This window comes from Mesoplodon densirostris, chromosome 16, assembly GCF_025265405.1.
Source record: "Mesoplodon densirostris isolate mMesDen1 chromosome 16, mMesDen1 primary haplotype, whole genome shotgun sequence".
NCBI classification, from domain to species: domain Eukaryota; kingdom Metazoa; phylum Chordata; class Mammalia; order Artiodactyla; family Ziphiidae; genus Mesoplodon; species Mesoplodon densirostris.
The window spans coordinates 82,878,111-82,903,365 of NC_082676.1; the positions used below are offsets into that span (position 1 = coordinate 82,878,111).

Below are 25,255 nucleotides of genomic sequence, written 5' to 3' on the forward strand. Positions count from 1 at the left end.
GGGGAGTCTGGCCTTTGGGGCTGCATGGTTGTGGGACCCTCATACATTCTGAAGGACGCGAGAAGGCTGAGCAGCACTTGTGACAGCCTCACGGGGTCGGGTGGACGGAAACGGGGGTCCAGACCTCACCAAGCTAGAGCACCTGGCAAACTGCTTGCGTTCAGGTCAGGACCTGGAAGATCGTTCCCAGGAGCAGGAGTGAGCTGGAACAGGTTGGCCTTCTCGGAAACCAAACCTCATTTGTATTCATCTCAATCTGTGATCCTGACTTAGGATGTTATCAGAACTATTCCAAAGGGCATAATAGTTTATAAAAGAATTAATTAGAGAAATTAAAAACTGTAAAAACGAACGTCAACTTAGTGGATATGTTTAGAATATGCACCAATGAAGAAAACGTTAGGATCTGACAGAAAACACCCAGAAGGAAGCATGTAGACAAAAGGAGCAAAAGTGTGGACTAGAGAGGAGTGTTAGGGACACAGAGGATGGCATGAAAGGGTCTGACACCCCTGTCCTTGGAGTCCTGGAAGGAGAGGAGAGGGAATGGAGCAGAAGCAATATTTGAAGATATAATGGCTGAGGATTTTCCAAAACTGGCAAAAGGTCTCAAATCATGCATCAAATCCTATGAGCCTCAAAGGAATATACACCTTCAAATATAGTGAAACCTGTCGTTTCTCACCTGCAAAATGGAATAGGGTTGTATTTAAAGAGTTTCAAACCGTGTAACAGTAATGTGACCTGAAATGTTGATCACATGACCTCCGTCCACAAGCTGTAAAACAAGGAAGGACGCCTCCTGCCCATGCCACCTAATGGATTATCGGCGTCCACACCCCCAGCCTGCCAGCTGCTCCCCCAGCTATCCCCTCCCCTACTGGTCTCCCTTCCATGCTGCTGCAGAGTTGATCACAAGTTTTGTACTGCATATAAATTACAAACCTTAAATTCAGGTGTGTAGGGAGTGTCATTCTGTCTATGAAGCACCATGGTTGCTTTCACGAGCCCACATTCACCTGTCGCAGGTGTGTCACTGGGATGCTCTTTCCTTCCCCATTGTTTTCCCCGTGGGGAAAGGCGTGGGAAGGACAGTCCTCGACCCAGGCTCACACAATCCGGGGTGCACAGTGTGTATTTTTCATTAATGAAAAATTGAGGTCTTGTTCAGGCTTTCCTCGTGACCCGTGTTTCCCCGCTAACCCAGCTGGAATTTCTTCAGGCCAGTTTGCACCGCCGTTGAACCAGAGGAATGTATCTTCGCTGTGGAATGATGATTCTTTTTTTTTTTTGCGGTACGTGGGCCTCTCACTGTCGTGGCCTCTCCCGTTGCGGAGCACAGGCTCCGGACGCGCAGGCTCAGCGGCCATGGCTTATGGGCCCAGCTGCTCCGCGGCATGTGGGATCTTCCTGGACCGGGGCATGAACCCGTGTCCCCTGCATCGGCAGGCTAACTCTCAACCACTGCACCACCAGGGAAGCCCAATGATGATTCTTTTTCTCAAAGTTGTCTCTAACCATAAAGGAAATGAGAAAAAGCCTTTCCTGATGTTGCCCACAGGCCACCGGTTAGGGATGCAGTTGCTCAGAGGAGTCGGGACACCCAGGGCCCATCAGCGCACAGCTCCATTTAAAGTGTCATTCCTCCAGCCTTTGCCTTAGATCACACGCTTCTTTTCCCAAAGTGCTTCTGGGGCCAGTTAAGATTCTAGCATAAAGCAAGGATGAGAGATAACTTCTGGCAGCAGAGGGGTGGAGGGACTGCAGGTCCCTGAGGCCTGTGTCCTCACGTGCAGCCATGGGGAGGTAAGTCAGTGTGCAGCTGCTCTGGTTCAGGGGGTCTCTCGTCAGAGGTGAAGTTGCTCATTTATTGGATCCCCGAGCTAATGGCGCACCAGGGGGACCCATCCAGAACCTGTCATCGAAGCTGTGAGAACTGACCAGAGAGCTCATTTGAATTCCTCTGTGTCTCCTTCCTTTTCCCAGGACCTGCTCCGTCCCTGTTTCTCTCTCCTGGGCCTAGCCTGGCACCTGGATCTTTCCAACCTCCCGAGGGGGCGTTTCTAGATCTGGCTGAGTTGACTCTACCCGAAGGCCTTGGCCAGGCGTGGAGCCCACCCTGATTTCCACAGAAGATCGTTGGGAGGTGGTGTCTGTCTGCATTGTGTCAGCCTGGCTTGGAACAAAACCTCTGGAATCCACTTCCGTGTTTGATTAATAGGGTAAAGGTGCAGTTGGCCTCACAAGCCCAGAGGATTACGTATTGCAGTTATTTTAGTAGATCTTTTACTTGAGTGGAGGAGGGAGAAAACGAGAGAAGGCTTAAGGGAAATAGCTTCGTAATACATTCACTTTTCTATGTCTGTTGGGCAGTCCCTTTTCCTGTGAGTAAATGTGATGTGATCCAAAGTGTCTGGAAAAGAGAGACAAATGCCGTCCGTTATTTTATTTATATGTTCTTTTTCACTGTCCTGTCAGCTTTGAGTCCATTTCTGATCCATGTTATTTTCATCTTTGGCTGCATATTTGTGGATGGCCACGTGTACAGCGAGTTGGGCTAGAGCCTTGTAAATACTGTCTTTCATGTTCTGAGACTGACCTGACTTTCAAGTTTTTCTATGTAGACACATTTTTAAAAACATTTTAGTGTGTTTAGGACATTGTGAAGTTGGTTGGAAAGAATGACAAACGTAGTTGTCTTTCTGAGTGTCTGAGTGTCATTCCAGAATGTCGATTCTGGAACTCCAAAGTATCAGGGCGTTTCCCTATTGATGTTTAAGACGGGGTCTGTTTAGCCACCATGCACTGTGCTCCAGTACCTCTGGTTACATAATTAGTGTTCTGCTAATGATGCATAATGAGTTTCTGCCAGTCTTTGCATGGATGTCAAAGAAAAATTCATGTCGCCTTTTCCCCAGCCCAGAGCAGGAGAGGGAGAGAGAAAGTGAGACTCAGCAGACGTTGATCCAGAATCCGTGCAAAGGCCAGAGGGAGACAGGAGACAGTGTCTGGGCAAAACTTGGTTCTGGGAGTTCCGGCTGTGGGAGGCGTGGACCCAAAGGCCCGGTGTCTCTGCGGCCTCACCCCTGGACACCTGCGGAGTGCAGTGGTGAGTGGAGCCCAAAGACATCATGCTGGACCGGAGAGAACTAGGATGTCAGAGCATGGAAGGTGCCTTGGGCCATGAGGTTTGGCCTCCTCATTTGGTGTCTCAGGAAGCCCAGGCCCTGTGAGCTGAAGCACCTTGACGGAGGCCACACAGCTGCTTCCTGACCAGACCTACCAGCCGGGCCATCCCAGGAGCTGCAGCAAAATTCTTGAGGACCTTCTACTTCAGACTTGTAAGATTCTCTGTTCAATAAACCGTGGACGTCTCTGTCGCTGTATCTGGGGTCTTTCTTCAGTCTCGCGGTGGGGCAACTACAAGGCTTGCAGGCCCTTCAGGGGTGCAGCCCAACAGGTGGCTCTAGTCCAGTGTGACTGGTGTCCTTACAAGAAAAAGAGATTAGGATCCAGGCAGACACAGAAGGACGACCATGTTGAGGACACAGCAGGAAGGAGAGATACTCCAGAAGAAACCAACTCTGCCGGCACCTTGGTCTGGGATTTCTAGCCTCCAGAACTGTGAGAAAATACATTTCTGTTGTTTTAAGTCACCCAGTGCATAGTACCTTGTTATGGAGGCCCGGCAAACTAATCCACAACCTGATAAGTGGAAAGTCATATGTCATTGTGCTTTGTTTGTATTTCTCCTGATGAGTAAGTACAGGTAAGCATCTCTTCACATGTTTAAGAGCCGTTTGTGTTTCCTTGTATGCAATGTAGTTCCTTTGCTAGATCACTTAAGATGTAAGTCTTTTTCATTATTGATTTTAGGGGCTCTTTATTAAGTAAATTAGCCTTTTGTTGTGATTTATATTAGAATTTTTTTTGTTTGCCATTTATCTTCTGATGTTATTCTTTTGTTCATAGAAATTTTGACTTTTAAGGCAAACTTCCCACTCTTTTAAGGATGATGCAAAAGGTGCATTTCATTCTGGTTCTTTTATAGATTAATTTTTTTTTGGTTTAAATTTCTGATTCTTCTGGAATTTACTTTGCTGAAAAGAATGAGATAGGTATCCAAAAAAAATTTTTTTTTGACATATGGCTAATCATTTCTTTGGGTAGTACTACCTTGTTTAAATTATTGCAGCTTTGTAATTGTTTTAACATTTCATAGGGCTGGTCCTCTCTTATTCTTCTTCCTTTTCAGAAAACCCTGACTTTTCTGCTTATTTATTCAAACCTTGGAAACAATTTGTCTATATCCCCAAAATACCCCATTATATATATATATATATATATATATATATATATATATATATATATATATTTTTTTTTTTTTTTTCGGTACGCGGGCCTCTCACTGTTGTGGCCTCTCCCGTTGCGGAGCACAGGCTCCAGATGCGCAGGCTCAGCGGCCATGGCTCACGGGCCCAGCCGCTCCGTGGCGATCTTCCCGGACAGGGGCATGAACCCGTATCCCCTGCATCGGCAGGCGGACTCTCAACCACTGCACCACCAGGGAAGCCCCCCCATTATATTTTTACTGCAGACATGTTAAATGTATAGATGAAGGAGACTTGATATTTATATAATGAGCCTCCTTATGCAAGAACGTGGTATCTCTTTGCATTTGTTAAAGTCTTTTCTCTGTGCCTTTCAGGAACATTAAAACATTTCTTCATACAGATCTTGCACATTCCTTAAGCTTATTCCTATGTATTTATTTTATTTATTTGTTTATTTTTGGCTGTGTTGGGGCTTTGTTGCTGCATGCGGGCTTTCTCTAGTTGCAGGGAGTGGAGCTTACCCTTCGTTGTGGTGCGCGGGCTTCTCGTTGCGGTGGCTTCTCTTGTTGCGGAGCACGGGCTCTAGGCCTGTGGGCTTCAGTAGTTGTGGCACGTGGGCTCAGTAGTTGTGACTCGTGGGCTCTAGAGCACAGGCTCAGTAGTTGTGGCGCACGGGCTTAGTTGCTCCGTGGCATGGGATCTTCCCAGACCAGGGCTCAAACCAGTGTTCCCTGCATTGGCAGATGGATTCTTAACCACTGTGCCACCAGGGAAGCCCATCCTGTGTATTTATTTTAATGTAAATAGGCTTTTTCTTCATTATATCAACTAACTGCTTGTTATTTGACTATAGGAGTGAAGGTTACTAATTTTTTTGTTATTAATTTTGTAACTAGTCAGATTAGTGAATAGTTTTCATTCAGATAATAAAGCATTTGCTAATAAATTTGAATCTTTAAAAATATGTTTGTGAGAAATGTAGCAATGAATTACAAAGCTCTGGGGAGTCTAGCAGTGCAGGTCCTTGTCTGATTATGGAGACTTTCAGAAATTTAAGACGAAATCTGTGGGGCAGGCAGGGCTTTGCGTTGTTCCTCCTGCCCCGGTGTAGACTCGATGTCTCCCAGCCCCACAGGAGGTCCCATCACAGGCAGTGCCGAGCAGGGCCTCCCCTCCCTCTGCTGACAGGTTGCCACCCAGCCTGCACGGCGTAGACCCTGCAGCCCCCATGAGTTTCTGCTCATCTGATAGTTCCCATCTTTGTATCTTCATGGATTTCTAAAATTAATGATTCACCTGGACTAAGTCAAGCATCCGTGCCTGTTCACAAGCCAGTTTTCCTCTTGGTCGGCTGTGTTTTCATACCCAACCAGCCCATCTCACGTGCTGCACAAACTGGATGTCTCTGCATGACCAGTTCCTACCCGGACATGGTTGAACCTCCCTCTGCTGGTGGCGGTGTCTCCAGCCAAGTCCTTTGTCAAGTTAGAGGCCTTTCCAGTGGTCTCTTCATTTCCATCGATTTCTGCCTTGGAATCATGGCAGCAAAATCCTTGCTCCTAACATTAGTTCATGAGAGCAGCATCTGGGGTCTAGCATATAGAAGGGGCTTAGGAAATGTCTGTTCATGAACCTTTCTTAATCAGTCATTTGGACTTCCCTGGTGGTCCAGTGGTTAAGACTCTGTGCTCCCAACGCCGGGGGCCTGGGTTCGATCCCTGGTCAGGGAACTGGATCCCAAGTGCCACCGCTAAGACCCAGCACAGCGAAATAAATAAATAAATATTAAAAGAATAAGAAGTCTTTTACTTTATTTCCTTCCATATGTGAAAGATGAAATACATATTCTCAAAAGCTATTAAATCTGTATGATTCTGTTTGGGCTGCCGTAACAAGTACCACGGACTGGGTGGCTGAAACAACACAAGTTCATTTCTCATTGCTGTGGACCCTGCAAGTCGGAGATGCAGGTGTCAGCAGGGTTGGTTCTGGTGAGGACTCTCCCCTTGTTTGCAGACGACTGCCTTCTTGCTGTCTGCTCACATAAATCATCTTAGCTCACCTGTGGGGAGAGAGCTCTCTGGTGTCTCTCCTTATAAGGACATGAATCTTCCTGGATCAGGGCCCTACCCTTGTGACTTCATTTTACCTTAATTACTTCCTTAGAGGCCCCATCTCCAAATACAGCCACACTGAGGGGTTAGGCCTTCAACATATGAATTTCAGGGGACACAAACATTTGGTTCATAATAATATCTTAGCCACTTTACCTTGTAAGCTTTCTTTTCCCTTAAATAAGAGTGCATGGTATAATTCACATATGGTGATGGCTGAAGAAGTTAGCTTTGGAATGTTTAGGAAGTTCTAGAATTGAGCCTGGAAGATACTCCTGTGGTCTGAGTGTGTGTGTTCCCTAGGTTCATATGTGGAATCTTAACCCCAGAAGGTGATGGTGTCAGGAGGTGGGGTCTTTGGGAGGTGCTGAGGTAGGTCAATAGGATGGTGCCCCACGAATGAGATTAGTGCCCTTATATGGAGGCCCCACAGAGTTCCCTCATCCCTTCCACCAGGTGAGGACACAGCAAGAAGGTGCCAGTGTAAGACTCAGGAAGCAGGCCCCACCAGAACGTGACCAGGCTGGCGCCTTGATCTTGGACTTCCAGCCCACAGAACTGTGAGCCATAAGTTTCTATTGTTTATAAACTACCGTCTATGGTATTTTGTTATAGTAGCCGTAACAGACTAAGAGAGATATGGTCCCCCATATCCTGTTCCTTACATGCAGGCTATTTTAATATCCCCAAGATTCTTAAGGACAAGCCCATAGCATTTTGTTGACTTTAATGAGGGTATGTCAGAGTCACTTTTCATTTCTTTTTATTTATTCTTTTTATTGCTCCATGAAGAGTACAGCTAAAGTATGATTCACTTGTAGACAATTTGTCAAGTGTGTCCTATTTTTCCTGTCTTGGACAGTGTCTGACTTTGTAGCATCTGTGAGAAGCAGTTTAGCCCACATGATGTGCAACTGTTTACCCAGCACGGACTCCATGGCTTTGCATGTTTTTGGTTCCGTCACACCAGTGGAGTGAAGGAGCCAGAGCTGCTAGGTCTTATGAAGAGTCTTGCAGAAAATACTCAAACAGTTTTAGAAATCACCTGGCGGGAGGGGCAACAGGAGTGGCTTTGGGGAAACAGTTTGCAGGTTTGCTTTGTTTTGCTTTATTTTCCTAAGTGCTTCCTGGGCCTTTTGTTTCTCATTCAGGCCCTTTGTTTCCTTTGCCCTTTTGGGAACGTCTGTCTTCTAGCCATGACAAAGCAACAGGAGTCCGTCGTACCTGCCACTGTTCCAGGAGGTGGGTGTGGAAGGTCAGCGTTTTGTTTTTTTCAAATATTTATTTATTTATTTGGCTGTGGTGGGTCTTAGTTGTGGCAGGTGAGATCTAGTTCCTTGACCAGGGATCGAACCCGGGCCCCCTGCAATTGGGAGCGAGGAATCTTAACTGCTGGACCACCAGGGAAGTGCCGTCAGCGCTTCTAATACTCTCCCTCTTCACTGTTTGAACTTGGAGTGTAATGTACGGAAGAAAAATGCACAGAGGGGCTTCCCTGGCAGTGCAGTGGTTAGGACTCTGCTGCAGGGGGCGCAGGGTCAGGGAAGTAAGATCCCACATGCCAGGAGGGGCGGCATGCATAAATAAGTAAATATATATATATATATACACACACACACACACACACACACACACACAGAAAAGTGCACAGATAATGATGAACTGTCACAGTGAACACACCCGTGTAACCACCATCCCAGTCAGAAGCAGAGTATCTCAGGAACCCCAGAACAGCCCCTCATATGTTCTCCTATTTATTATTTCCTCCCTGCCATCCACTATCTTAACTTCTAACACTATGGATTGATTTTTCCTGCTTCTGAACTTAATGCAAGTGGAATCATGCAATATCTGCTTCTTCCATCATGTCTGTAAGATTGAGGTTGTCATTATGTAGTTCATTCCTCTCCATGGCTTTACAGTTTCCCAGAATATGCCACCAATTACTTATTTTTACTACTGATGGATATTTAGATTGCTTCTAGTTTGGGGTGCCATGAATAATGCTGTCTAAGAAAGTGTGTCTTTTGGTACACAAATCCATGGTTTCTGTCGAGTAGGTACCTAGGAGTTGGATTGCCATGTTGTAGAGTGGATATGTATTTAACTTTGGTAGATAAAACTGAGCAGGTTTTTAGAGCTCTTGTGCCATTGATACCTCCACTAACAAGATCTGAGAGTTCCAGTTGCTCCATGTCTCTACCAATACTTGATATGATCAGTCTTTTATATTTTAGCTGTGGTGTAGTATACTGATAAAGCTTTCACAACTGCCCCCCAAGCCCTGAACTGTAGCATTTTCCAACAACTGTGTGTAAATAGTCCCACCAGGGCTTCCCTGGTGGCGCAGTCGTTGAGAGTCCGCCTGCCGACACAGGGGATGTGGGTTCGTGCCCCGGTCCGGGAAGATCCCACATGCTGCGGAGCAGCTGGGCCCGTGAGCCATGGCCGCTGAGCCTGCGCGTCCAGAGCCTGTGCTCCGCAACGGGAAAGGCCACAGCAGTGAGAGGCCCGCGTACCGCAAAAAAAAAAAAAAAAAATAAAAAAAAATAAATAAATAAATAGTCCCACCAGAGCAGATTTTAAGCTACCAACATGATGCCATTGAGACAGAATTGGATGGAGCTGTGAACAGTCAGTGTGAGCAGCTCCGGCCTCCTGGTTTTACCCATTTGGTACCTCTTGAAAGCCATCAAAGTCTAAGACAGGAGAAGAGGACAGCAGGGAACCCATGGGGGATGCTCCTCGGTTACTGAGCTGTATACAGTGACTGTGTACAGTTATAAGCATCAGCAGGCATTTACATGGATAAAGGGTCTCACCTGGAGATTAAGGGAAGCACCACATACTTGGAATGGCAGGGAAACGTTCCCTTTGCACCCCGCCTGTGCCCTTGTATGCTCCGTCCACATTCTTCAGCTGACTGAGGAAATCCGCCTCTGTGCTTACTTATAGGGTATCAGGTCCTCATCTGTGAAATGGGTGATAGAATGGCGCTCTTTGGGACCCCTCTTCTGACTCTGATGTTCTGTAACATTATCCTCAGATTGAGAGTCACAGGCAAAGTAAGAAAGCAGCTTATCCAGGGGAAATCTGGATTGAATAACAAGGTTAGAGGAATCACTCGTAAAACATCCAATAAGAGTCCACATGAGGAAAACAGTGAGGGTGGGCCATGGATGCCAGATCTGCTCAGTGTTGAAAATTCAAGTTTCTACTCATTGAGATAATGAACTGTTACTCATCACCTTGGTTAAATGTCCATCTGCTGTAACAAATGAAGCTTGAAGACAGACTTGTTTGTTTAAAAATTCACCGTGTTGGACTTCCCTGGTGGCACAGTGGTTAAGAATCCGCCTACCCATGCAGGGGACACGGGTTCAAGCCCTGGTCCAGGAAGATCCCACATGCCCTGGAGCAACTAAGCCTGTGCGCCATAACTACTGAGCCTGCGCTCTAGAGCCCATGAGCCACAACAGCTGAGCCCGTGTGCCACAACTACTGAAGCCCTTGTGCCTAGAGCCCGTGCTCCGCAACAAGAGAAGCCACCACAATGAGAAGCCCGCTCACGCAATGAAGAGTAGCACCTGCTCACCACAACCAGAGAAAGCGTGCGTGCAGCAATGAAGACCCAACACAGCCAAACATTTTTTAATAATTAATTAATTTAAAAAAGTCGTGTTGAGGGAGATTGGGCGGCAATGATTAAACTGAATAAAAGTTATTTTGGGGGTGCTCCAGAATCAGAAGTCTGTTTTAGCAAATGCCCTTGCCTTGCACTCACCTGGGTTCCTTTAGGAGGAAAAACTGTTGCTTTGTATTCGATGCAAATGCTATTTAATATTTTGGTAGAAGTGCAGAGAGTTGAATTTATAAATTCTAGTATAGGGAATTCCTTGACGGTCCAGCGTTTAGGACTCCGTCCTTCCATTACAGGGGGCACGGGTTCAATCCCTGGTCAGGGAGCTAAGATCTCACAAGCCGTGCAGCGTGGCCAAACATAAATTAATTAAATAAAATAAAACGGACCACACTGCCTTATAAAAAAGAAATTCTAGTGTGGAAAAGACTCCAGCGTGTGTGTTTCTTTGCATGCTTTGTAAGTTTTTGTTTAAATCTGGACATTCTGATTCTCCCGCACCTCAGGGATTAACGATTTTTACTAGTTGAGGGCCGCAGCTGTCTTGGCGATTTTTCCTAGCTGTTTTTGCAAAGTGTATTCTTTGTTGTGCATGGTGACTGAATTTTCCGTTCTGCTATGTCTGCGGTCAGCCAGTGACCTGACAAAGGTCCCCCAAATGTCTTCTCCTAGATACTCTGAGGGAAGCTGCTGCAGCCCAAGGAGGCTGACCCCAAGGCCAGAATCTGCTCTAGCCCCTCAGTCACCAGACCAACCAAAACACACATCCCCAGATTATGGAGGACGTGGTCCCCACTGCCCACTCTGGCTCCAGCCAGACACTCCAGGACTTTGGACCGCGGTCCTCACGGCTCTGGTCCCTGAGGCACTGAGGGTGGTAGATGGCTCCTGCTCGCTGCTCTCTTACAAACATCAGCAGCCTGTTTTCATCACCTTGCTCTAAGTGTCTGATCTGGTTCCAGAGTTTCAATATAGTTCCTTCCAGTCACTCTTTATGGCTCAGTTTTGCTTTGGTGGAGTGTCGTCCCCTGCCACTTTGCATGACGTCACCTCTCCCCAATGTTTTTATTTTTATTTTTATTTATTTAGTTTTTAGGCTGCACCATGTGCCTTGTGGGAATCTTAGTTCTCTGACTAGGGAATTGAACGCAGGCCCTGGGCAGTGAAAGCACGGAGTCCTAACCATAGGGAATTCCCTCCCCACTGTTTTTTTTTCCCTCCCCACTGTTTTTAATCATACATTAATGATCCTTACCCTATCACCTATTACAATGGGGATTCAAAATTGTAATTTTCCAGTTCTGTCATTTCTTCTACACTGTTATTGGCTATTTTTAGTAAAGAAGAGAAACTACTGCTTTCTTTATGGTAGAATTTTCTAGCTGAATTTAAGTTAGAAGTTGATATTGATACTGAGAGTAGGTTTTCTACATTTGCATATATGTAACGATACATATAGAGAAAGCTCATTTTTTTGTATGTAGAACCTTATGTGGATAACCTTGTATATGTATAACTAATTATGTATGTATAATATGTATAACTACAATTATGTAGATGTTTTATAACCATTGGGTCTATAGCTATAGTCCTAGCACAAATATAAGTACATGTGGTTATAAAAATCTTTAGGAACCAAGAAGATATTGGCTAAAGGGTACAAAGTTTTTATGTGAGGTGAGTGGGTCCCACAACGTTTTCTTGAGGACACCCTAGAAAGCAGGTTTTCTAGGACAATTTTAGAGTTTGATATCCTTATAGCTTTTAGTCCAAATATCTACTTTGTAGGAAGAGCAAATACTATATTGATTGCCAATTAAATGACGCATCAGCTTATTTTTATATTGTTGGGATTGGAAAATCCCTTGGATAAAAATGATAGCTTCTCAAGCCTTATTGCTGAGATAGTTAGGGCCGACGTTGGCAAAGTAAATAAATAATATAAGTTTTGAAAAACAAGAAAGAAGCCGTGAAAACAGTTAATGCAGAAATTAATCCTACAAGCTCAGAACTGCTGAAGTATGGAGGTTGATTACAAACCCCAAGGCTATTTGACATGGTGCCAAGACCTGCTCTTCTGGAGCCCAAGGCTGGACTTCAGTGTTTTATCTGGGTCGTAACATCTTTGCAGATACAGAACGCGCCATCTAGAATGCTACCTTGGTGCTGTTCATTCTGGGTCAGCAGGCTTTTACAGGTTTTTATGGAGGGGCTTGTTTGGAGTTGTTTCTGGGTGCGATGCTCTGGGTCCACAGACATCGGCCCACCCAGCTGCTTGTGAGAGACCACAGGTCTTTGTGGTTCCCTGTCCTTGATACCCAGCGGGTTTCCAGGACCACAGATTAAATTCCCTCATTGCTGTGCATCAGTTAAATGCAAACCTACACCTCCCATCCAGAGGGCTGCGTGGTCCTGCAGGGTGCTGGTCAGCAGCTGTTTCTTGGCCTGTATCCAGTTTGTTTGAGGGCAGGTTTTTCTCCCCAGGATGAAAACAGTGTCTTGCTTCACCTGGTAGCAAAGTTTATGCTCATATATTTAATTAAGCTTTAGAGCGTTAGAATTATTGAGAGTCTACTGATTCCAGTTTCAAAAGAATCAAACCGTAATAAGCCAAGGGCTCCTTTTTATCTGGAACATTGTCCCCTGTCTGCAGTCAGCACTGAACGCAGCGGGGTTTTCTGGTGGTTTCGATGTGTGGACATTTATGCATTTGTGGAATCCGGAGAGGATTAAATAATTCAGTTTGGGTGAAGAAGAAACTGAAGAGGCCCTTGGATGTTTATTATTTATAACGGCCACTTGGCTGTGAGGCCTGCACTTCGCGTGTGAGTAGGCCTGGGCGCCGAGGATGGGTGGTGCAGGAGGCGGGGCCCCGCCTGAGAGGTCCCCTGTTTCTCTTCTCCTTCCCGGGGTTCTCTGCAAGGATTCTAGGGGACGGCATTCTCTGCCCTCACACACAGGCCTCAGGGAGTCTGAACAGAGCTACAGGTTCCCTGCTGGGAGGGGCAGGGTTAAGGCCCTTGTCCTGCTCACTGTTGTGTCCTGTGGTTTAGGTTGATTGCTTTTCCCAGTCAGGAGGGAGAGGCGTTTCCCAGTGACACATTTCTGGAAATAGGATTTGAGCAGCTGGAAGGCTGGGAGCCTGGGGACCGGTGTGCGGGATGGTGATTCTACTGTCGTTCGTGGTGTGATGAGTACCAGGGCCTGGAACCTGCCCCTCCCCTCAGCAGCCCAGCAAAGGTGGTGTTTTAGACCCAATTTGACAGAAGCTCTGACTGGCCCAGAGCTGAGCCTGGCTGGGGGCCCTGCAGCCTTGCAGAGAAGCATGGGGATAGGGGATGGGTCACCTCAGCTGTGAAGGCAGCGTTGCCCATGTCTGGGGTCTTTTAGGGTGGCCTTTGCACGGTTCAGGAAGATTCTAGTGCTTTAAAATGTTCTCAGGGAGCCCTTGGCCGGTCTCCTTTGACCTCGACAGCAGGAAGGTGGCCTCTGGGCTCCCCACCCTGCAGTGATGCCACTAACGTGCAGACAGCAGGGTTTACGGGGGGGATCTGGCACCTGGAGGCTTGGGGGGTCAGATCCTGGGACCTGAAGGGAGTTGACCCCAATCCAGTCCATTTCAGTGTTGGTTTGTCTTAAGTACCCACCGGACACCAAGAGTCAACTTTGCAAACCAGTGTGGAGGGTTGTGCAGCTGCGTGTCCCGAGAGCATCCTCCATCACCTCCTGCTGTGTCTGAGGCGTGGTGCCTGCTGGGCCCCCATCCCTGCCTGCCCCAGGCCCACCCAGTGGACCAGCAGCAGGTGGATGGGCCGAGGAGGGAGGCCTGCTGGAGGGAGGCCTTCAGAACCCAAGGCAAGAGCAGACGCAGGGTGGGGTGGGGTGGGGGCGCTGCACAAGGGTTAGTGTCTTCTTTCGAGGAAGAGCCCAAGTGAGAACACAGTGGTCCCTTGCTTAGCGAGATCATCCCGCTGAGCAGACCATCTGGGAGGCGGCACCGTCCCCTCCTTGCCCTTCACTCCCAGTTTGGTTGATGCTGCAGTGCTCCCAGTAGAGAGGGTTTGGATGGGCCAGAGCTCAAGTCAGCAACCCCGACCGCTGACCAGGGCGAGTCTCCCAACTCGGGCTCTGTGCGGGCTTCAGGGTCCCACTGTGGGGGGCCGGCGGGAGGTGGAGCCAGTTCCCCGGGTCGGGAGGGCGCACAGCAGCCGTGGTGGTGCTAAATGCCGTTGGACTCCTGTCTGGAGCTGCTTTATGGAGGCCTGAGAAACATCCCCTGGGCCATAAGCGGGCAGGCTGGTACCTCGGATCACCCTCACCTCGAGGCTTCCCTGTCTCTCCCACCCCCCACGGAAGATGCACTGTCCACCTACCACAGGGACGCTGTCTGGGGCACAGTTACAGTTCCATTCTTGTGCCCAGCTTGGCCTTATGGAGGCTTTCTTGGTTTTTCCATAATTACTTTTTAACATCTTTATTCTTTTCCAAATGGTCCATCAGCTCTGTCAGAAACCACCCACATTGGGGACTTCCCTGGTGGTCCAGTGGTTAAGACTCTGCACTCCCAATGCAGGGGGCCCAGGTTTGATCCCTGATCAGGGAACTAGATCCTGCTGCAACTAAAAGAGCTTGCATGCCACAACTAAAGATCCCTCACGCGGCAACGAAGATCTCACATGCCACAACGAAGACCTGGCGGAGCCAAATAAGTAAATAAATAAATATTTTTTAAAAAAGAAGAAGAAACCACCCATGTTGTTTTCCACGTGGTCCCACGATACGGGACCGTAGGGTCCCTAGTGGCCAGTTTGTGTGGATTGCACTGTGGCCCTGCCCCAGGCCACCCTCCCAGAACGGTGTGCACTGCTTGCAGGGGACCCAGATCTACAACCTGCGTCTTCCTCCTTCTTGGCTGAAGTACGCGTCCGCTAGCTTCCAGGTTGGTGGAAAGTGCCCTTTCCTCAGGAGGTCTTTCAGCCTCCAATCCCATTCTTGCTGCGGGAGTCACGCCTGGCGCTGAGTGCAGAATGCTCTTTTCTCTCTAGACATTTTTAGGACTTGTTTGTTTGCTCTGAAGTTTCTTGAGGATTTACTCGGTCTGGATGTTTTTATTTGTTGGCCCTCACGGTGGGACTTTGCCGTCTCTCTGCTTGGAAAAGTCTTGTATTTTTCCAGAACCCCCCTTCCCATCAGCTGGTTGCCTTTCCTGGGCTTTTAGAGGATGCCTGGACTTTGGGTGTTGATTTTGAATTTTTTTTTTAAGGAAAAAAAAATCCAGGTAAAAGTGCCACAAACAGAACCAGGCAATTTCAGAAAGCAAACCACCAAATATTGAACTTTTTTTCCTTAAAAAAAGTTTTTTCTTATTTTTAAATTTTTAATTGTAAAAAACACAATGATATAAACTTTACCCACTTGGGACTTCCCTGGTGGTCCAGTGGGAAAGAATCCACCTTCCAATGCAGGGGATGTGGGTTTGATCCCTGGTCAGGGAACTAATATCCCGCATGCCTCAGTGAAGATCCTGCATGCCGCAGCTAAGACCCAACACAGCCAAAAATAAAATAAAATAAAATAAATAATAAAATAAATTAAAAAAAATTTACCCTCTTAATCATTTTTAAATATACACTTCAGTAGTGTTAACTGGTATCCACATTACTGTGTAACAGATCTCTAGGACTTTTTCATCTTGCAAAACTGAAACTCTTTACCTGCTGAGCAACCCTTCCTATCCCCCTACCCACGCCCCTGGCACCCACCACTCTACTTTGTCTCCTTGATTTTGACTAGTAATCTTACAGAAGTGAAGTCATACAGTATTTGTCGTTTTGTGACTGGCATATTCCACTCAACATAAGGTTCATCCATGTTGTGGGAGGTGACAGGATTTCCTTCCTTTTAAGGCTGAATAATATTCCATTTTATTGATATTTTCTTTATCCATTCTTTTGTCAATGGACGTTTGGGTTGCTTCCACCTCTTGGCTGTTGTGAATAATGTTGCAGGGAACATAGGAGTGCAGATAACTCTGAGATCCTGCTTTCAGTTCTCTGGGGTGTATACCTGGAAGTGGAATTTGCTGGGTCATATGGTAATTCTATTTTTAGTTTTTTGAGGAACCTCCATACTGTTTTCCACAGCAGCTACACCATTTTACATTCCTACCAAGAGTGCCCAAGGGCTCCAATTTCTCAACATCGTCACCAACACTTGTTGTTTTCTGTTTTTTGTTTGCTTGTTTTTTTTTTATAGTGGCCATCCTAATGGGTGCGAGATAATATCTCACTGTGGTTTTGTTTTGTGTGTACCTAATTAGAGATGTTGAGCCTTTTCACGTGCTTGGCCATTTGGTGGCCATTTGTGTATCTTTTTTGGAGAATTGTCTATTCAAGTCCTTTGCCCATTTTTTTAATCGGGTTACTGGTTTTTGTTGTTGAGTTATAGGAGTTCTTTATTTGTTCTGATCATTAACCTCTTATCAGATGTATGATTTGCAAATTATTTTCTCCCATTCTGTATGTAAGTTGCCTTTTCACACTGTTGATTGTTTTCTTTGATGTGCAGATTCTTAAGTTTGATATAGTACCATTTGTCTATTTTTACTTTTGTTGCCTATGCTTTTGGTGTCATATCTAAGAAATCGTTGCCAAATCTAACATCATGAAACTTTTCCTCTGTTTTTTTTTTTTAAGAATTTTATAGTTTAGATCTTATGTGTAGATCTTGAATCCATTGTGAGTTCATTTTTGATTATGGTGTAAAGTAAGGGTTGAACTTCATTCTTTTGCATGTGGATATCCAGTTTTCTCAGCATCATTTATTGAAGAGATTGTCTTTTCTTCATTGTGTGGTCTTGGCCATTTGGAAAATCATTTGACCACATACGCAAGGGTTTATTTCTGGGCTCTCAAGTGTGTTCCATGGGTCTATGTCTGTCTTTATGTTTTTTGGTTACTTTATTGATTTTTAATTTCCTTTTCTTCTCCGTCTCATTTTCTCTTTATTGGGGTACACTTAATCGAAGATGTATTTGGTCCTTGTCTTCCACTGTTGCCACTGAATTTTTTATTGTGATTATCATATGTCAATGTCAGGAAACCTCCCTTGGTGTCTAATCATCCCTATTGTCTAGTAGGCTATCTTGTTGCATGATTTTAATGTTTTTCCTTCACCTCTCTGGGGATATTAGTTTCTCTCTCTCTCTCTCCCCCCCCCACCCCGTGTGTGTGTGCTTGCATGCGTGTCTTGGGTTACTCCCCTCTCCCCTCCCACATGTGTCACCCTCCAAATCAGTGCCTTCAGCTTCCAGCGAATGGGGGTGTGTGAACATCAGGATTCTGAGCCCCACTCAGACTTCTACACGACCCCTGAGACCTTCCATAGTTCCAAGGTGTTTAGAGTGTCCAGTGACTTGTCACTTGAGCCCTTTTCTGGGACTCCAGAGTCCCGGCGAATCCATGTGCATCAGCATCAGTGCGACTCCAGTGCGGTGGTCGTGGTACAGACCTGAGCCCGGGCTGTATTTCCCAGATGAAGGTGCCCTTGGAGTTTTTCCAAGCCTTCCTGGCCCATCTCAGCACTGAGGTTTGTCATGTGGTATCTCAGCTACAGAAAGACCCCCCCAATCCTGGGGCAAGAGGAGGGTGAATTCCATAGGGCACACATGACCAGCAACAGTGCCTCCTTTCTCCCAGTGTTTTTCCCAGGACTTTGAAAGCAAAGCATGGACCTTATCTTGGATGGGGGTTAGGAAGTGCCATAGCAAATGGCGGCTGAAAGATCTTATTGCCTGACCTATAGAATGCTGGGCCTGAGTCACACCACTAGCCTGTGCCTGGATGGCCAGAGACGAATCACCTGCTGTCTTGGGACAGTGTCTCAGATTTCTGGGGATGAGGGAAAGGAGAGGAAAAGAAGTGTTTCTGAGTGGTCAGGAACTGACCTGTGTGTTGGGCAAAGCTGGCATGACCGAGGGGATGTGGGCTGAGTGTGCAGGGTCCTCGCCCCTGAATCAGCCCTTGCATGGAGGTGGGGGTCGTGGGGAGGGGGCAGACAGCAAGTTCTCTCAGGAGGGGGCTGGCTTGTCATTGCTCCTGGGAGGGCCCTCGGTGCCCTCTGACCTCCAGCCTGAGTTCTGCCCAAGACCGGAATCCTGGGGCAGAAGTTCGGGCAAGTGTGCCAGGCATCCAGCAGGCCCTGTGTGTATATGTATAGAGAAAAAGTAGAATGTATATCTGCCAAAATATTAAAATGATTTTCAGGTGGTGAAATTTTGGATGGTTTTCTTTCTCTTTATACTTACCTCTTTTTTTCTGATTATTCTGTAATAGATACTTTTTTACAGAACAAAGTAATTCTGGTTCTTTGAGCCAGTGAGGGAGAACGAGCCCCCTGGGAACACGTTTCTGGCCTCTCCTGATTTCCTCCCGCCTCACGTGTCCTGAGACGGCCCTGGTGCCCCTTCCCACACGCCAGCTCCTCCCCTGCCCTGGGCCACACTGCCTGGCGCGTTGGGACCGTGGAGGGAGGTGGGGGCGGCAGTCAGAGGGTACCGTTGTCTTCTTCTCCCTGCACGCAGCCTGCGATGGGATGGACGAAGAGGAAGAGAGCCACTATGTCTCGCAGCTCAGGGACGTCTACAGCAGCTGTGACACCACGGGGACAGGCTTCTTGGACCGGGAGGAGCTGACCCAACTCTGCCTGAAGCTTCATCTGGAAAAGCAGCTGCCTGTCCTTCTGCAAACACTTCTCGGAAACGACCACTTTGCCAGGGTGAGTAACTTCATTGACTTCATTCTCACAAAGAAAAGCACAGAGGGTGTGTGGTTATAGCTGCTGGCATCTGAGAAATACCAACTGACTGGAGATACTCATCAGAGGAAAGTTAGGAGGAAATGGGGTGCTGTTTTTCCTTCTGGGCAACATCTATGTTGTAGAAAGAAGTTCCTTAAGATTGCTTTTTTAAAGCATAGTAACTTCCAGAGATTTGTTTTGTTGTTTTTTCCAGAAAGATGCTTGGGTGATTCGTCCGGGGAGTGGAAGGTTGGTATGGATGGTGCGTGTGGTTCACAAAACACAGTGATCTGTGCGCAGCTCACACACTGGGTCATTCAGAGGCAGCTGCAGAGTACCTCGAAGGCACATTGTCTTGTAAAATTACCCAGCGTGAAATTCGTCCAGCAGCTGGGCAGAACATTGCCCACTGCTGTTGCAGGAACCAAGGCTCCCTGTGTTCAGAGTGTATCTCTGTGAGTGTATCTATCCCAGATAGGAAGTAGGCACTCCTTTTTCCCATTAAAGAAACATTATCAGGTCTAGTTTTTTCCTAGAGAGTTCTTTTCTCTAGGAAGTTCAAGGTCATCCAGAACGGTAATCTGGAGCCTGGACCACAACTTGCTTTCCTGATTGAAACACTAAGAAGCTTCTTAGTGTTCCTGCTTCTTAAATGTGTCCAGATGTTAACACGTTTGTTTTAGAAACAGTGCCTGGAATTCCCTGGTGGTCCAGCGGTTAGGACTCCGGGGTTTCACTGCCAGGGGCCTGTGTTCGATCCCCGGTCAGGGAACTAAGATCCCGCAGGCCACATGACGCAGCCCAGAAAAGAAAAAAACCCAGTGGCTATAATCTTACCTTTGAAGGAAGGGCATTTTTTCCACAGAACTCAGTAAAACTCTTTTCATTTTGAAGGAGAAAAAAATCTAGCTGCAAATATTCTGAGTTGGCTTTTGGGCAAAAACAAACGAAGAAGAACAACCAACAACCCCTCCCTGCTGGCCCTGGGGGAGGGTCCAGGCGGATCTGACCTCCTGTCACTTCCCCGAAGGCCGTGTGGCCAGTGCTGAGAGCAGTGCTGCTCCCCCTGCGTGGAGGACTCAGCCTCACAAACCCACTGCACCCTTTTCTGTCTCTTTACTCTGTTCCTGCTTTTTCTTTATGGACTTAAGAATCAGGTGTGTTTTTGATAGAAAATGTCCTAGCGCCTCTTGATATCACCTGGAATTGTATTTGGAGGCTAGATAAGCAAAAGGCACATTTGTGAAAATCAACACTCTGGTTAAAACAGCACATACAGGGACTTCCCTGGCGGTCTAGTGGTTAGGACTCTGCACTTCCACCACAGGGGACACAGGTTCAATCCCTAGTCAGGGAACTAAGATTCTTCATGCCGTGTGTGGCAAAAACAAAACAAAACAAAACAAAACAACAGCATGAACAGATGGTTTCCTTGATGATTTTTGACAGTTTGGAAAATTCAAAACCAAAAGAATCACTTTTGGGCCCAGATTCATTGTAGGATGTATCATTCCCGGCCTTTCTCTACTTTGTGCTTTGTCTGTGCGAAGGGGAGTATGACCTTGAAACCCTGAGTTACACTTGGAGGAAGGTCAGTGTTGGAGTAGCTGCAAAGGGAAAAGGGCTGTTACCGTTCCCCTGCTTCATCCACAGGCGGGGGAGTGCACACAGCCAGCGTTTAGGTGGAACATTCTGTAGAGGTTTGAGGGACACCAGTGTCAAGCCAGAAGTATCCAGGTAGTTGTCACCATTTTCTGTGACAGAAACCAATGGTGGAGATTTCAGGGAGTTTTGAAGAAAAACAAGATAAATCCTTTGTCCAGGAGAATGGATTGGCTTTTCAATTCAAATATCACATATTCAGTTTCCTTGCAGGAACTAACATATATGACGCCACAGAAATGTTAGTCATTGATACAGTAATCCAGTTATAACGATGAAGAAACAATATTATAATATCTGAATTAATAAGGTAATTTTTAATGCTATGAGGCTATGCTTGTTTTTTTTAAAAATTAATTAATTAATTAATTTGGCTGCGTCGGGTCTTAGTTGCGGTATGCAGGATCTAGTTCCCTGACTAGGGATCAAACCCAGGCCCCCTGCATTGGGAGCATGGAGTCTTAACCACTGGACCACCAGGGAAGTCCCAATATGCTTGTTTATAATTCCTTTTTCCCATTAAAGAAACATCATCAGGTCTAGTTTCAAGCCAGAAAGTTGACGTGGCCTAAGAGTCCTGTGACTTGAGCAATTTCCACGTGCGTTTTGTTATTTCTCATGTTTCTTTACCAGTGGTGAGGCTCTTACCTCGAGTATTTTAAATTTGGGTAGAAAGAGAATTTTCCTCTCAAAAAAAATTGATAACATAGTGTTACTGAAAATAATTTTAAGGTTGAGAGTGATTCTTGATCACAGGGTCCAGCCTCTTCATTTGTGAGGAGAGTCCGTGACCAAGCAGGGATGATGGTGTATCCTGTTGGGTCAAACACCTGATGCCATGGGCTGGCCCTTCCTTCTTTTATGAGCTGTGAGGGGAGAGGGCACAGAAGCACACACAAGCACAGTCAAAATGGTATCAGATAAAACAGCAGCACACTCGGCAATCGGATTGCCTCCTGTTTGATGGATCAGAAGAAAGTCAGCTGATAAGTATCAATATTATCAAAGTTGCAAAAGAAATCTGAGATTGGATCAAGCAAAATGGCCATTTCATTCTGCTCCCATGTAGTCAACAAGTACTTTTGAGCTCTTATTATGTGCGAGGCAAATCTAGAAGCTAGGAATGTAAAAATGAAAGCAATGTCTCTCTTTGTGAAATGAAATCTATGCAAGGTTATTCATTCTAGTATTGATTCACATGGCAGAAGACTGGAAACAGCCTTTTGAATATGAAATTAGTTCAATACATTCTTGTAGATCCAAATGATGAAATTGATGCCTCATCCCTAAAAAAGAGGGAAGAGACTTCAGACATTCTCCTAGTGGCAGGTTAGCAAACTCAGGCCTACCTTCCAGTTAGTGCTACTAAAAAGGCTGAACAAAATAGAAAAAACAAAAGATCTTGAAAATGGTAAAGAGCAAACAAGTCAGGGGGAATTACAACCTAAAACTCTATGCTAAGTCACGTATCAAGAGAAGTTAAGCTCAGCACACAAAACCCCATTTGCCCTGAGAATATTTTCTGGTCTTAAATAGCAACTGTGAAATTGATACGTCATTTGGGGGTTTTAAAGGGCCAGGGAAATGCATGTCTAAACACAGGCTCACCCAAGGAGAAACTGGTGAACCAGCCCCCAGTTTAAGGGAGGATCCTGAGGGTGCACCTGTAGGGTAAAGATATAGGGTAAGTGAATCAGCCGTTGTGCTCTTTGCTGTCTGGGCTTGCGTGCGCTCAGGGGTCTAGATGACCTCAGGCCTTGCACTTAGATCAGGTGGTCCTGCACAGGCGGTGCCCTCAGGCACATGGCAAAAGCAAACAAGTCCTCTCCTGAGAAAGTTCCCTCATCCTGGGTCTGTAATTCTTCCTAAGTAATAGTCATATACAATAACCAGCATACAGTCAAGGGTAACTAGGCACAAAATCAAGATGAGCGAGAGCCAGAGAAACAACAGGCAACAGAAGCAGAGCACAGAGATGTGAAGTATTGGAATTACTGGGCAGAAAGTATAAGCCAACTATGGTTACTACGTTAGGAGAGATTAAACAAAAAACAAGCTTGAGGGACTTCCCTGGTGGTGCAGTGGTTAAGAATCCACCTGCCAGTGCAGGGGTCATGGGTTCGATCCCTGGTCCGGGAAGATCCCACATGCCTCAGAGCAACTAAGCCCGTGCACCACAACTACTGAAGCCCAAGCTCCCTAGAGCCCACGAGCCACAACTGCTGAGTCCGCGTGCTGCAACTACTGAGCCCGCACACCTAGAGCCCATGCTCTGCAACAAGAGAAGCCACTGCCATGAGAAACCCGTGCACCGCAACGAAGAGTAGCCCCCGCTCGCCGCAACTAGAGAAAGCTCGCGTGTAGCAACAAAGACCCAATGCAGCCAAAAATTAAAAAAATTTTTTAATTTAAAAAAAACAAGCTTGAAAATATCCACAGGAAAGAGGTAACTCTAAAAAGTGACATAACAAATCTGAATAAAGAACCAAATACAACTTTTAAGAGTTTAACAGCAGATCAGACACAGCTGAAAAGAGCACTGATCCAGGATGCAGCGTGATGTCATAAAGAGAAGGTGAAGACCGGGGAACATCCCTTTGGTTGGAATCCCAGGAGGAAAGGAGTGAATGAGGAGAGATTTTGTGAACAGATAATAGCTAAAACGTTTCCAAAACAGATTTAAGGTTCCAAAAACCCATGGAATTCTGAGTAGCATAAATAAAAAGAAATCCACATCTGGCCATATTATTGTGAAAGTGAAGGGAAACAAAGACATCTTAAAAGCAGCCAGAGATGGGTACACATGATCTCTCTGTATTTTTTCCCTACAACTGCATGTGAATCTATAATTATCTCAAAATAAAACATTTAATGATTTTTTAAAAAGCAGCCAGGGGGAAAAAGACATATCCTGAAAATCAGCCATAGTTAGATTGACTATTACTTTCTTAGATGTGACCGTAGAAGCCAGAAGCCAATGGAAAGGTGTCTCCAATGTACTAAAAGAGGACTGGTGGCAACCTGAATCCCATACTCAGCAAGAATACCCTTTAAGGGGACTTCCCTGGCGGTCCAGTGGTTATGACTTTGAGCTTCCACTGCAGGGGCGAGGGTTCAATCCCTGGTCGGGGAACTAAGATTTCGCATGCTGCGAGGAGTGGCCAAAAAAAAAAAAAAAGAATACTCTTTAAGAGCAAAGGTGAAAGAATGCATCTGTGAGAAGGTGAATTCTGCTCAGTTTCGAGAGGATATAGAGGCAAACACATCCATTAGATATTTGTTGAGTATTTACAGTGTGTCACTGTGAGATCACATGCTAGTTGGGGAGACAGAAAATAAACAAGTAATCCAGTGTCAGATCTGATACGTGTGTAACTGAGGCAGAGGTGCCCCCAAGCCAACAGCTGCATTTAGTGCCCATCGGCAGCAACAGAATGTGCTCATTCAAGTGCTGTGCCAGGTGTGGGAAGCATGCTTGGACCTACAGCCCAGGCCTGCTTTTTCTGCACTTACTGGTGACAGTAAGCTCTTGTGTTGATTTCTTTCTGTGGGACTTCAGTAGAAGCACAGGTAGAGAAAAGAGCTGAAGAGTACAGCTCAGTGAACAGCCACCCTGAACACACCTGGGCCGCCAGTATCCTGCATCCCTCCTCAGGTGCCCTTGCGGTCCCTCTGCCTCCAATAGTTACCACTGTCCTGATGCCAACAGCATAGATTTGTTTGCCTATTTCTGAACTTTATACAAGCGAAAATACACAGCATATGCTCAGTGTATACTCTCTGGTTCTTTTACTCCGTATTATGTCTGTGAGCTATATTCACACAATGTAGATATATTGTCTCTGTCAGTGGTTTGGGTTTTTTCCCCCTATTGTCATCTTTCATTGTCTGACTGAATCACAGTTTATTTACCCATTCTCTTTTTGGACATCTGGATCATTTCCACTAGTCTTTTAATAAATTATGTTTTTGCTGAAACAAAAAGCATTGATTGATAGTAAACTTTCAAGCTAAGGATGTGTACTGTCATTTTTAGGATAAACAATAAGAGAATGGAAATAGACTGTATAACTTCTCAGTTAATAAGGGGAAAAATGAAGTCCTAAAAGAAAATCAGTAAATCCGAAGAGAGGAAAGAAAGGAGAAAAAGCAGGCAGGTCAAATTGAAAGCACAAATAAAATAGTAGATTTAAATCTAAATATTATGGAAAAACCCAAGCGAACTTTTTGGCCAACCCACTATATCAGTAGCGACATTAAATGTAAAATGTTTCAGTTAAAAGATAAAGATTTTCAGATTTGGGAAAAAAATCCAGCTATATACTGTTCATAAGAGACATGTCTAAAACATAAGGATATAAAAATTGACATTATTAAAAGTTTGGTTAAAAAAACAAAGTTTGGTAAAAAGATATAACACGTAAATACTCCATAAGAAAGCTAGTCTTTGTGGTAAAAGCATTACTGAACTAAAGAGGGTCAGCATTTTATAGTAATAAAAGATTCAATTCACCAAGAGGATTTAAATGTATATTCTATAACCCAGCAATCCCGTTGTTAGGCATATACTCCAAAGAAACGCCTAAGGACACATGTGTAACTGTTCAAAGCTGGGGTTTTTAAAAAATAACTAAACCCTGGAAACAATGGGAATATCCACCAGCAGGAGGGTAGATTATTTTTTTTTATTTTTTTATTTTTTGTTGGTA

General features: G+C 45.7%; 1 protein-coding gene across 4 annotated transcripts in view; it reads left to right on the plus strand.

The window, feature by feature from the left end:
• The window catches only part of NINL (ninein like), a 112,797-nt gene that overhangs the window by 33,418 nt on the left and 54,124 nt on the right, over positions 1-25,255 (plus strand). For all 4 annotated transcript variants that reach the window (XM_060078183.1, XM_060078185.1, XM_060078182.1 and 1 more), the window contains exon 2: positions 18,670-18,863. In XM_060078183.1, coding sequence (XP_059934166.1) covers positions 18,681-18,863 — 183 coding nt within the window. In that variant the 5' untranslated portion in view covers positions 18,670-18,680. The remainder of the gene's footprint in view (positions 1-18,669; positions 18,864-25,255) is intronic.